Raw genomic sequence first — 13,722 nt, forward strand, 5'->3', positions numbered from 1 at the left:
GGAATTTGGTAACGGCTATATTTTTTTAATTTCATTTCTTTGTGACCCCTACTCGGATTTTTTTTCCCTCATCTTACGGGAATTTGTGTACTACGTGGTTGTCCAGCTGGGACATATCTTGATGACGTGGCCAATGAAATGGCCAATTCGAGAAGAGAGAGAAACCAAAGGGGCTTGTGAAAGAAGCCAATAGAATTGGCTATAAAAGCCGGTGATGTTGCTTGTCCCTACAGATCATCTTGGAGAAGTAGAAGAAACTCTTCTCTCTGCTCTGCGTTCTCTTCTTCCTCTGCTCTTCATTCTCTTCTCTCTCTCTCTCTCTCTCTGCGCTTCTCTTATGGCAGCTTTAGTTGTTTTGTTCGTGGGTCTTGTGGTTTTGGTGGGCTCGGTTAGCTCTGCAAAATTTGATGAGCTATTCCAGCCCAGTTGGGCGTTAGACCATTTCTCCTATGAAGGAGAGCTTCTCAAGCTCAAACTTGACAACCACTCTGGTACTTTGCCATAACCTATCAACACGTTATTAGTAATATAATCCATTTGGGAAAAGAATAATGCTTTAAGTATCGTTTAATGGTTTTATCTCTTGGTTTTGCTGTGTTTGTTTTTTGGTTTGATCACTCTTTAAACTGACGAAATTGTTCTATTTGGGGGTTTTTTCAGGAGCTGGATTTCAATCAAAGAACAAGTATTTGTTTGGGAAAGTTACCATTCAGATAAAGCTTATAGAGGGTGATTCTGCGGGAACCGTTACTGCTTTCTACGTAAGTATATATATTAACAAGTTTTTGCGTTCTTATTCATTTGAATCTTTCCTTAATGCTGTTATTACAAGTTAAGTGCTCACATTTAAGCTTAAGTACACTTAACAAATGTTGATGGCCTCTTTCATTGGTGTTACCATATTTGAGTCCGCTGATTATTCTTGAATAGACCTTCGTTCGTATTTTGCAATGTTGTGAGGACAGCTCAGCTGATAGTTACTTTATGTGGTCCCATGGCTGCCTTGGTGGGGTCCCCCAATTCAATTATTCACAAACAGAGATTACTCTATTGTTTAGAATCATTTTTTCCCACTTGCAGTCAATTTTATCTTGGATTTGTTTGATATAATGAGTAGGCTACTACCACTATCACTATTACTACTAGAGCCTACTTGCCTTGTATTTTTCTTCTTGTGAATCTCTGTATTGACTTAAATTCAGCATTTATTATAAGTTATTGTTTTTGTAATCGCCTGTAACTACCAACAACGTGTACCAAAATCTTTTAATGCTTATAAGATATATTAATATATATGTGATTATGAGTATGACTGAGATTAGTCAACCATCGAAAGATCTAATTAATACATTATTGCAACCTGACGATCGTATGTTAATCTTTTGTTTGTTGTTTTGTCTTTTGATACAGATGTCATCAGAAGGCCCAACTCACAATGAATTTGATTTCGAGTTTTTGGGAAACACCACTGGAGAACCTTACTCAGTTCAGACCAATCTCTACGTGAATGGAGTTGGTAACAGAGAGCAAAGATTGAACCTCTGGTTTGACCCCACTACGGAATTCCATTCCTACTCCATCTTCTGGAACGAGCGCCATGTTGTGTAAGCCCTTTGATTCAACATCTCATGTATGCATTTTGTGTTGATAGTTTTTCATTTGTGCCAATGTCACATCATGCGTGAATAGTGAGTTCCACTGCTTCAAATGCTAGTTTGTATTTTTAAAAAAGAAGCTTTAACCATGAAGAAAAGGCATGGAATCTTGTATCGCTGTCGTCTAAAAATGACTTAATGAGGTCCCCTACTATTGATCTCCGAGGCCTATCATCTTACCAGGCTTTACAATTAAAGCATTTATTTTTAGATGATTTTCACAGAACTAATACCGAAAATGGTTTAAAACTTAACTGTGTATTTGTTTGATATTTGAATCTAACATGTTAGCTTGATTTTCCTCTCAGGTTTATGATAGATGAGACCCCAATTAGGGTGCACACTAACTTGGAAGAAAAGGGTATTCCTTTCCCAAAAGACCAAGCCATGGGGGTGTACAGCTCCATATGGAACGCAGACGACTGGGCCACACAAGGGGGTCGGGTTAAGACAGACTGGTCCCACGCTCCATTCGTCGCTTCGTACAAGGGTTTTGACATCAATGCCTGTGAATGCCCAGCATCGGTTACAGCTGATGACATCGCTAAGAAGTGCAGGAGCTCAACCGAGAAGCGGTTCTGGTGGGACGAGCCAGTGTTGTCCGAACTTAACGTGCACCAGAGCCACCAGCTCATGTGGGTTCGTGCCAACCACATGGTCTATGACTACTGCTCTGATACCGCTAGGTTCCCAGCCGTTCCAACTGAATGTATCCACCACCGCCACTAGTCCATGTTGGTCTTGGGGCATTGTAAAAAGAAGAAAAAAGTGGAGCTGGGATCGAAGTTATGCATGTCTTGTGTATAAAAACATGTTTCTCCATGTTTTTTAATTTTTGGTTATGTTCGTTCTTTTGTTGGTTTACTCTTCCTTCTGATGGGTGGTCTATGTAGTTAAAAATTCAGGGTTGTATGATATGATTAGTTTTCAATATGATTTAGTTTCTACTTGCAAAAGTCTTTATTAACTTATTATCGTCAAGGGAAAATAATCCCACACCATTGGATAAGGAGAAAACACACAACAATATGAAATTTTGGTTAATGGGGTAGGTGGGAGATGGGTATGAAACACTTAAAGATTGGAAAAAATTAGGCGGAGTGGTCCTGGAATGTTTAAATGGATGTTTTTGGGGGGGACTTTGAGGATTTATCATTAAAGAGAACTTACTTTGGCAGAGATAATCAGAACCAGAGATAATCAGAACACAAACCCCACAACGATAAAGATAAGTTCATATATATATATATATATATATTTTCAGAGAAAGCAAAAAAAAAGAGGGGAAAAAGGAAAATTGTCGAAGAAATTATACGAGGCCTTGGAAAAGAGGGGACCCTCAAATCATCTAGTGATGAAAGAAAATGCTTTCGGCCATTCATATTTGATGACAATTGAATTGTCGTTTTAAGCCGAATAGAGCCCCCTTCTATTGTCTTAATATGACACTATCAATCAATGTGGTTCAAAGAAATATAATAACTAGACACTTTTTATGAGTAATAGATATAAATGTGTTGCACATTATTAAAGAAGAATAGTTATGACTGATACTAATTTCTAATTATTGCTTGAGTAATGTGATATGCCGCCACCAAGTCCCAACCCCATGTATTCTGTCTTTAATGACCTTTTATTGAGACTAAACACACCCACATAAGAAATGGTTTAATACATATGTTGATGTCATTAACTTTTGTATTTGTTGTGATCCCAAGTTAATTTAGCAAAATCTTATTACCTTTTTCATCTCGATGAAAGAATATTATTAAAGTAAGGGAAAATTAATTGATTAATGTGTTTCTTCAAAGATAATCACCCGACAACGCAAATTCCAATATAAACATGTGACATTTTGGATGTAATGTAAACTTATCACTAAATAATTTACTTAACACTGTTAAAAGGTATGCTGGACCATGTCGGTTGCTTTCACGATCGATCAATTAATTAGAGTTGATTTTGTTTTGTATTTTTTACTCTGTAGTCCGGTCTACTCTGCTTTTTAAATGCTTTCAGCTTCAATAATTCATTCCACATATTTCATTGAGAGAGAGATGAAAAGGGTGGTTGGGAAGGGAATCATGATTATCTTCAAACATCAATAAATAAATATGATGGGCCATCTTAAATGATGATAAAAGGAAAGTAAGACTTTTTCTCTTGGGGATTAAATTGATACTCAAAAACTAGCCCTCGTTAAAGTAAAACTCACAAAATCCCACCAAAAAGAATAATATATGGTATATTATTTGTTTGTGTAAATTTGTCAAACACAATGTATTTAGAAAATGGTGCCATAGCAAAGCCAATGAAAAGGTGACTCATGCTAGTATGCTACCATGCATCATCTAGACATTTTTCATGTGGCTTTAAACTAATAACTAGCTAAACGAATCAAGACATATACTATCACTTAAAAAAAACCTTCATGTTTGAGAGCTTTGAATTGAACCTTTTAAGGCCAAAAAAAATAAAAAAAACAAAAACAAGTGAAGTGTCATTGTCCAAGCAAGACACAATAATAATAATAATAATAATAACAATGAAGCTAATTAAAACCAAAATTATGAATGGCTGAGCGTAATGGGGAATAAAAAAACCAACTATGAATGGATAATCTCCTGTGCTTATCATATTTTAATTAGGGTCATAAACAAAGTGGTACTCTCCAATAGTGTCCAGCCGGCTGGAACTCCAACCAAAAGTTTTCAGCAAATCACTTTTTTCCACCTATATAAAATATCAAAAAGCAGTCATAATAATTATGATATAAATAACAATCATTAAGCGAGCAGTAGATTAAACTTTTTTCCTCATTAAATTTTCAATAAAAAAATTATGATCATGTATGATGTGTTATCATTAATGCTAATTACTACTCATTTTCAAAGTTTTGGGGACCTTATGTTATAATATGGGTAATTACATAACTCTAAGTAACAGGTACTCATAAGCTTCTGAGATTAGGTACGCATCATAATAGACTATAATGATTATGGTATGAAAGCTCCATGAAATCCATATGGAACTCTACATGGCAATGTAGTTTTGGCAATTGGATCACCAGAAAACTTCTCTGTGTCCATGAGCCACCAAAATTGACAATCTAACTAGCCAAAATTAATATTTAACATAAAATGAAAAGGGATCCAAGTAATGGAAAAGTTTATTACTTGGGATATGTCAGTCTCTTCATTGTGAACAAAAGTGATAATCCAACCATCATTGTAACGTCCTGGTTACCCCAGAACAGTTACAGTGAACGGTGAATCGGAAATTTGACTCATTGCCTGAGTCATTTGGTTAAAAACGTGTTCTAAGTGTTATTAACAGGCTAAAGTGAAAACTAATAAAAAAGGAAATGATATGTTTTATTTGATACATAAAACTATTCATGGGCCCACAAGAACATTTACAAGTTATTTACAACTCAAAAAGGTCATTACTGTTCCAAAATTACAAACCCGCCGACCTAAGCGGCAAAAATAGGGTAAACCCCCTAGTTCCTCTGAGAACTCCTTGGCCGTGGTGGTCAAGCGGCCGCATATGTACACATCACCACCTAAGCTCTCCACTCAAGGCTGGGTGAGCTTTTCTTTCCCTTTACCTGCACCACATAGCACCCATGAGCCAAAGTCCAGCAAGAAAACACAGTATTGTATGTAAACATCATCAAATGATTATCATTATAATCACATAGAGCTCATAGCTTTCAAACAGATGAGTGATTATCACTTGAGGTTCTGGTAAACCATACTGAGTGACTGACAAGCATGTCACTAATTCAAATGGAAGAGTGGCTGTTGGGTAAGCCACTAGCCTTCAACAAATGAGAGACTGATGGGTAAGTCTCTATTTTAACAAACGAGTGACTGATGGGTAAGCCACACAAGCGCTTATAATGTTCATCGAACTTGAGGTCGGTCCGGCATTAATGTTCTTTGAGTCATCCAATGCAGAAAGTTGATTATATCTAATCTTTATTGGCTTGCGTTGAACACGCTAAAGCCATCCTGACTAATGAGTCAGCATTATGTGACCAGTGCCCAGTACCACTGCCGAACCTGACTAATAAGTCACAGCTTCACAGTTGATACTAGCACCTTTGCCAAATCTGACTAATAAGTCAGTACCATGCACAAGTGGGCAACATTTGCTAAGCATTCAATATTCAATCCATGTCCACATTTACACAACCAACATGCCTCATGAATAACCATGCATGTCACACATGGGGTGCAGTTTTCTTACCTCTGGTTCGAGCTAGAATGAATAAAAGAACGACCCTTGAGAATGATCAACCGTTTGGTCCTTTAGCGGTTACCTGGTCATAACCAATTATGGGATTCCATCAATAAAATGAATAACAAAGGGTTCCTAAACCCAAACCTAGCCTCCGAGACATCAAATACAACTAAACCGGGTAGTAGGATCGACCCCGAGGCCTAAGACTAACATCCCCGAGCCAAAAAGCCATTTCTGGCCAAAAAGCCACTAAGGGCTGCGGCCCTCCTTGGCCATGCCGTGGCCCGCCCCTCAAACAGAGGCAGCCAACTTCAGAACTCTTCAAGGGCCGCGACCTTCCCTAGCCATGCCGTGGCCCAACCTCCAGTTCAGCCAAAATCCCTGTTTTTCCTCCCTTGCGATTTCTCTTGGAACCAACCTTTCAAACCAAGCTTAAACACCATTCAAACCTCCAATACAACCCTTAAACTTGATCTATAACACCCCCTCATCAAAACCCAAGTGAAACCCCAACCAAAACTTCCATCAATTCCAACTATTCACAACAAGATCACAAGCTGAAAACTAACATCAAAACAGAGTATACCAGAAAACTAATGGCTGGAAACTTACCTCAAACTTAGGTTGTGCTGCTCTTCAATGGTAGAACACTCTCCCGAACTCTCAAGGTCTACTTCCCAAGCTTGAATCCCCAACAAGAGCTAAAAAATCACAAAGGAAATGGAGGAGGGAGAAGGTACGGGTAAGCTCAAGAACTTGCTCTGTTTTTCTCATCAACTTTACTGCTGAACTCAGTTAATATCTATCCCAGGGGTAAAAAGACCATTATACCCCTAGGTCATTCAAGGGTTTCTAAAGGCTTCCAAGGGCATATTTGTCCTTTCCAACCTATCTTGTTAATCATAATTAACGCTCTCCAATTTCCGCTATTCTCAATAACCCCAAACACCAATAATTCATATCTCGTTACCCTTTAATGCCCGGTAACGCTCTAATCATTAAAATCACCCCGAGACTCCTCCCGAGCCTCGAACTTAAACTTGTTATGACCAAACCGTTAATTAACATACCATGGTCGTCTCATGCCGAATGGCTCGAACAAACCCACATTATAATGTGGTCTTAACATATATCACCGACATGCATACAAATATACAATTTACCCTCAATGGGCCAAATTACCATCACACCCCTGTAATTAAAAATATGGACTCACATGCATGCATCTAACATCATATTATAATATAATCCACATATACATGCATTTTATCAATTAATGGCATAATTAAACAAGTATGCCCCCCCCCCCCCCCCCCGGCTTACTAATCCCACCATTAAACCATATCGGAGAATTCGGGGCATTAAAATCATCTTCCCCATCACCTCCAATTTTAGGGATAAAAGTAGCTCCACTGCCAAATGTGTTCTTCTCGAACATTTTGTATACTTTTGTAGAAGAAAATCTTGATTCTTGCTCAAAATGCAACTTTGCTAAACCTCCAAATTTAGCACTGTTGACCCGAGTTTTGGTCAACGACACGGAGTCTAGAAAATGATAGAAAAATAATATATAGCTTGAGAAAATGATCTAATGGAAAATAAAGAACACAGAGAATTATAGTGGTTTGGCCCCAGTGATTGGTAATACCCTACGTCCACTTGATACTATTATTGGTATTGGGCTCCAAAGGTGTGATCAAGGAACTAGGGTTCCTGAGTTTCACAGACCTTAGAAGAAGAAAACAATACAAACAATGGATAATAGTAATACAATTCTGAAAAAGAGAAAAAGATCCATTCCTTGAGCTATTTCTTATGTATTTATAGGCTAAAGAAGGATTAGATGAATCGAATGATAATATATTTCCTTAATAAATGGATCTTCAGGTCATAATGAAGAGATATTCTCGTATATCATTACAACTGTACAGATCTTTACATAAATGTACGGAGTATACGACCAGTCTGGTCGTATATAAAACTTGATCTTCGTATGCAGAAATATTCCTGGTTGATAGGCGAGAAATATCTCTGCCATGTGTCGGAAATTCTTGCCACATCACCAACAACTGTTTTTTGGATAAACATTTTCCCCCCAAGTTTATTTATTGCGACCAGCAATAAGTAAACTTAGAAAACTAACTTTTCGTATGCCCCACGAAATCTGTCAGAGCCTCTCATGCGTTCTTGAAAACTGTGATCTAATCACGTCCAATCATGCCTTTTCAGTTTCCAAGTAACCTTTCTGACGGCTGTTACACTCCCCCATGCCTTGAAAAAGGTAACTCATGATCACCCATTTTCAACACATCTCAACTTCTATAAATAATCCTCTCATTCACCTTTTAACCTTTTACTCGCCATTTCCTGCAAGGAACTCTCAAGAACTCCATCCCAGAGCTCAGAACTTCGAAGGTCTCCCGTCACTTTGCTTAAGGGTTCTTTGTTTGCAAGCCCAAAGTTGTCCCATTTCAGAAACTCCAACTTTCATCCAGGTAAATTTCTTCATCTTTTAAACCCTTTGAGACGCCATGCATACTGCTTTTCAGTTCTGAAACTTTTGGTGTTCTTGGGTAGAAATCTGTGAGGATATTGTATATACCGTTTGATGCTTGATAAGGTAGTGTAGCGTTGCTCTGTAGAAGTTAGGAATCAGTTTTGATAGTCAGGATCATGGGTTTAGGGCGTAAAATCGAAGTAAAAATTCAATTTTTAGGCTAGCTGAAAAACTGGGTTTTTCCCGCCCCTTTGGAGTTGAAAATGCTTTTTTCAGAAAAAACTTTGTACTTATACTTTTTGATCCATTTTTCAAACTGTTCACATAAAACTTAGTGTTTCGGTTAGAATGCTGCTGGTCGTAGATGCAAGCAACGTTATTCCTACTTTCAACATAAGCTCCCAGGCTGTGCGTCTTATCTCCTCCTTTGTCTGTTTGCAATTTACATGCAAGACCCGTGGGGAGGAGAAAGACCCATCGACGACGATTTGCTAGCTCAACTGCTCGAGGACGAAGAACAACCCTCGTCTTTGATACCCGAAATTCCATTTTCTCGTACTAATCCAAACACTTCCCCAATCTTGACCTGAAATATGGCTCGCACCAAATCCAAGGCCTAGAAAAGGAAAACCTCTGACCCTTCTCATCAACCTGCTGCTTCGGCCGATTCTCCCTCGACCAGTGGTCGAGATGAAAATGCTCCCGACCTTAACATCCAAAGACATGCCCGCCCTCGACATGCCATTCAGCCGGATGTTGAGTGGTATGTAGTTTCTGAAAGCAGGGTGACGATCAGAATGATCGCCAACTACTTAAGGAAATACGGTCTCCCAGGGGTGACCTTAGTCAGACCCAAACCAGACCAAAGGGCGAATCTGCCTGGAGGTGCCTTCAACGCCTGGTCGAGGTTTCATATCGAGGCAGGGGCGACCTTGCCTCTTCACTCATTTTTTCAGGGGGTGGCCAACTGTTTTGGAGTTGCCCCCGTTCAAATAACCCCAAACGGATATAGGATGCTCGCTGCACTCTATATCCTGTACAACCAAAAGAAATGGCTCGTGCCATCGCCTCATGAGGTCAACTACCTGTTCGACCTCAAATCTAACCCCAACCAAGAAGGCACGGGGTTCTTCCACTTCTGTCATCAGGAAACTGGGCGCACCTTCCCGACTAACACAACCCACATCTCAAACGTGGGAAGGTACTACCAAGAGTACTTCCTTACTGCTGACATGGTTGCGGACAAACTGGCTTTCGCACGAGGAGGTAAAACTTTCCTATCACTGGCTGACCTCTTCACTTAGTGTTCTCCTCCACAATGTCTTACACTGTTAATGTTTTCTAGGCCTGTGGCTACGACCAAACCCAACTTCGGACATGGAGTTGAGATCTGCGCTCCTCGCCGGCATGCCTGATGCAGAAAGGAGTGTAATGCCCCAACTCTAGGGACCGTTACGGTGTGCCTTGTAAACAGTACTAAACTCGCTAATCGAGTTATTTGGCCAAAATCGTGTAACTAAGTATGATTAGCGGTTTAGGGATTTAAATTTTTTTGGTTAAGATGTAACGTTTCACTAGAACATTTAATATATACATTGGGATCCCAAAAATACAATTTCAGAGTCTATTACAGAAAAATATTTACAACAGGCCGTTAGATGCGGCAACACAGGGTTTAACCTTAGTTCCACTTTAAACCTCGGCCATGGCAGACGAGCAGCTGCATATGTACACGTCATCACCTAAGCTCTCCAGCTCAAGGATGGTCCAGCTTCCTTTTGCCTTGACCTGCACCACATAGCACCCGTGAGCCGAAGCCCAGCAAGAAAACACAATAAAGCATGATATAATATCAACAATGGTCATAATAATCATCCAGGACTATCAGTCCAAAATAGATAGGTGACCGTAGCAAAAGTCACAAAAGTGGGTACAACTCCTTCTTGCCATGTGACGATAGGGTCACCAGGGCTTAATTGATATGAGAACCTTTCATAAGTTTGAACAGGATAAGTGTATGGTGAATGGTCACCATCATAACCTTCCTCCCGACTCTAGAGTCGTAACTATGGACAGCGTCCCCTAGCCATGTGACAAACAGTCACCAGGGCCATAATCATCTGGTCTTAGACCAGGCAAGCGCTTATAAGTTCATCGACTTTAGGGTCGGTCCAACATTAATGCCATAGAGCCATTCAATGCATGTTCATCGACTTTAGGGTCGGTCCAGCATTAATGCCATAAAGCCATTCAATGCATGTTCATCAACTTTAGGGTCGGTCCCTGACTAGTCAGTGCCATACACAAGTAAGTCATGCCACCAAACATATATCACATGTTCAATATTCATAAACAAGGTATTCAGCATGCTTACTAAACAGGTACTAATACAATTAGGACCATGCATAACCCCAGAGACTCAAGCTCTGAACGATATCAGACTCAGTATACAAAGCATGTCCTAATCACATGTTTCTCATGCATCATATGCAATATATCCAACAATCCAACATGCACCAATAATAGCCATGCATGTCACGTTCAATAGTCAACCAACATGCATCAAGAATAGCCATGCATGTCATGCTTAATCATCAACCAACATGCATCAAGATTAGCCATGCATGTCATATATACACAGGGTGCAGTTTTCTTACCTTAGGTTCGAGCAAGAATTAGTAAAAGAACGACCCTTGAGAACGATCAACCCTTTGATCCTTTAGCGGTCACCTAGTCATAACCAAATATGGAAATCCCATCAATAAAATAAATCATAAAAAGGTTTATAATCTAAAACAACACTCCCGGGATCCATCTCGCACTCTCGGGAATCTCAATACACTCAAACGGGGCAAAGGAACCAATCCCCGAGCCTTAAGGATCATTCCGAGCCCTAAAATAGGTTTGCTGAAAAATGGACTAGCGATGCAGCCCTATTAAGTGGCGCTGCAGCCCTATTAAATGGTGCTGCAGCCCTATTAAATGGTGTTGCAGCCCTATTTCCAAGTCAGAGAGCCCTGCTCTCTGCCCTGCCTAGCGCTGCTGCGCCCAGAATGGAGTTGCTGCGCCAAAAACAGACCAGAAACTTTCTGGTTCTTCTTCTTTGCGATTTCTCTTAAAACCAACCCTCCAAATCAATCCCAAACACCACCCAAACATCCAATTCAACCCCAAATCATCATCTATATCATACCCTCATCAAAACCCAATCAATCTTACACAAAAACTCCCATTGATTCCAACTATCCACATCAAAACTATAAGCTGAAAACTATAAAGAAAAACAGAGTATGGCTTATATTCAAGGATGAAATCTTACCTCAAGCTTGATTTAGATATCCTTCAATGATTGAACCAAAGTCCTAAACCCTCAAGCCTTGCTCTCCTAGCTTGCTACCTCAAATTGGCTCTCAAAAATCAAAAGGAAGAAGAAGGAGGAATAAGTACGGGAGAGAAAGAAAGATGAGAATGATGATGCTCTGTTTTCTTTTCATACATTTTCTACAGCCTTTAAATGATACATATCTTTTGCCAAATGACCATATTTCCCCTAGGTCAAATAAAGGCTTCTAAAGTCATCCCGAGGGTATAATCAATATTTTCCACCTATCTCGTTAATCATAATTAACGCTTTCCAATTCCTGCTAATCTCGATAGTCTCAAACACCAATAATCCATATCTCGTTACCCCATAATTCCCGGTAACGCTCTAATCATCAAAATGACCCCGAGACTCACCCCGAGCCCCGAACTTAAACTTGTTATGACTAGACCGAACACTTACATCTCATGATCGTCCATGCTGAATAGCTCGAATCAATCCACCTTATAATGTGGCTATATTAATTAATAACAACCATGCACCCAAAATACACAATTACGCCCACAGCGGCCAAATTACCAAATTGCCCTTATAATTAAAAATACTCCCATATGCATGCACTTACCATCATATAATAATACAATTCACATGAACATGCATATGATCATTAAATAACATCATAATTCAATTATGGCCCTCCCGGCCTCCTAATCAAGGTCCTAACCCTTATTAGGAAATTCGGGGCATTACAACTATCCCCTCCTTACAGAAATTTCATTCTCGAAATTTACTCAACAGCTCGGAACAAGAATTCCACTCACTTGACATAAACTTCCAATTCTCCGAGTCGCTTCCTCGACTTCACCATCTCTATAGCCTTACCTTAACCCAAGGTACATTCTGTTCAATAAAACCTCATCACTTATGTCACAATCTGAACTGGATATTTCTTGCCGGAATACTTAACCTAACCTTCAGATTTTCATAACTCAACTCATAAGTTCCTTTAACCCATGTCCACTGCATGGAAGTACATAACTCGCTGTATACAACTGCTGATGCTAAGATACAACTGATCCAGAATCAGCCTACTCAGATCTATTCAGGATCCAACTGCTGAAACAAACTAGGGCTTAACTTGTCTTAATTCCTCACCCATTTTTCCATGGTGATACCTTAGAGAAGATACATTCTCCTACCTGGAATTCCACATTCCTACTTTCCAGTTCAATAACACTTCCATTTATTCTGAGAAATGAGCAACCAAGCTTCAATCTCCAGCAATCTCATTAATCCCCTGAACCACCTCAGGGTCCAGATATACATTAACACATTCATCTTATAAGATGTTCCTCCAATAATAATTGGATAACCCTCTCTCTCTGATTTTCCATCAGTCTGAGAGTAATAAACTGTACTGAGTGTTATCTCTATTCTCATGGCCTTCTAACCTTTCCAAAACTTGGAAGTCACAATAAAGTCTTCATCTAATAAGATAGACCTTGAATTCACGAAGGCATTCTATCCTTCTCACAAAGAGACTCGAATACTGATCAGCTGTACTATTTGCTTATCCTTGCTGATACAATAAACTCATGTGGACTACTGATCCACAATAACTTAATGCCAATTCATACTGATCCATCAACCTGGGAATCCCACCGCAAAACTCATCGCGATGCCCTCTTATTCCCACTATGAAATACCCAAAGGCTGTAATGGCCTTGCTGTTTCCTGATATTCTGTCTTGACCTGCTAACAAGCTAAGAACTTTACACACATCTCATTACTTCCCTCTTCATCTCAAGCCATCACTATAAAGCTTTCATAACCTGTTACATTCTCACGATGCCTGAATGAAAAGAATAGAAGAATATCACAAGATTCATCCGGAATCTCCCAATTAATCCCAATGTCCATCGGATTCCAAATCCGACCCTTATACCCCAGTAAATTCTTATCTGTCACTGTACAACTCTTAGCTAATCCAGCTAAAGTAT

General features: G+C 39.5%; 1 protein-coding gene across 1 annotated transcript; it reads left to right on the forward strand.

Moving 5' to 3' along the window:
* The first annotated feature begins 199 nt into the window (after nucleotides 1-199).
* LOC133817637 (xyloglucan endotransglucosylase protein 6) lies at nucleotides 200-2,611 on the forward strand. The gene is made up of 4 exons (XM_062250209.1): nucleotides 200-491; nucleotides 661-761; nucleotides 1,411-1,604; nucleotides 1,964-2,611. Exons 1-4 carry the CDS (start codon nucleotides 215-217, stop codon nucleotides 2,382-2,384), a joined length of 993 nt encoding a protein of 330 aa, XP_062106193.1. The 5' UTR covers nucleotides 200-214; the 3' UTR covers nucleotides 2,385-2,611.
* Nucleotides 2,612-13,722: the final 11,111 nt, after the last annotated feature.

The sequence above is a fragment of the Humulus lupulus genome, chromosome 2, assembly GCF_963169125.1.
Source record: "Humulus lupulus chromosome 2, drHumLupu1.1, whole genome shotgun sequence".
Taxonomy (NCBI): Eukaryota; Viridiplantae; Streptophyta; class Magnoliopsida; order Rosales; family Cannabaceae; genus Humulus; species Humulus lupulus.

Excerpts from the sequence above, each read along its gene's own strand:
- LOC133817637 (XM_062250209.1), top strand. The coding sequence starts at position 215 with ATGTTGCTTGTCCCTACAGATCATCTTGGAGAAGTAGAAGAAACTCTT. Across the intron at positions 492-660 it reads CAAACTTGACAACCACTCTG|GAGCTGGATTTCAATCAAAG; the intron begins GTACTTTGCCAT and ends GGGTTTTTTCAG. Across the intron at positions 1,605-1,963 it reads TGGAACGAGCGCCATGTTGT|GTTTATGATAGATGAGACCC; the intron begins GTAAGCCCTTTG and ends TTTTCCTCTCAG.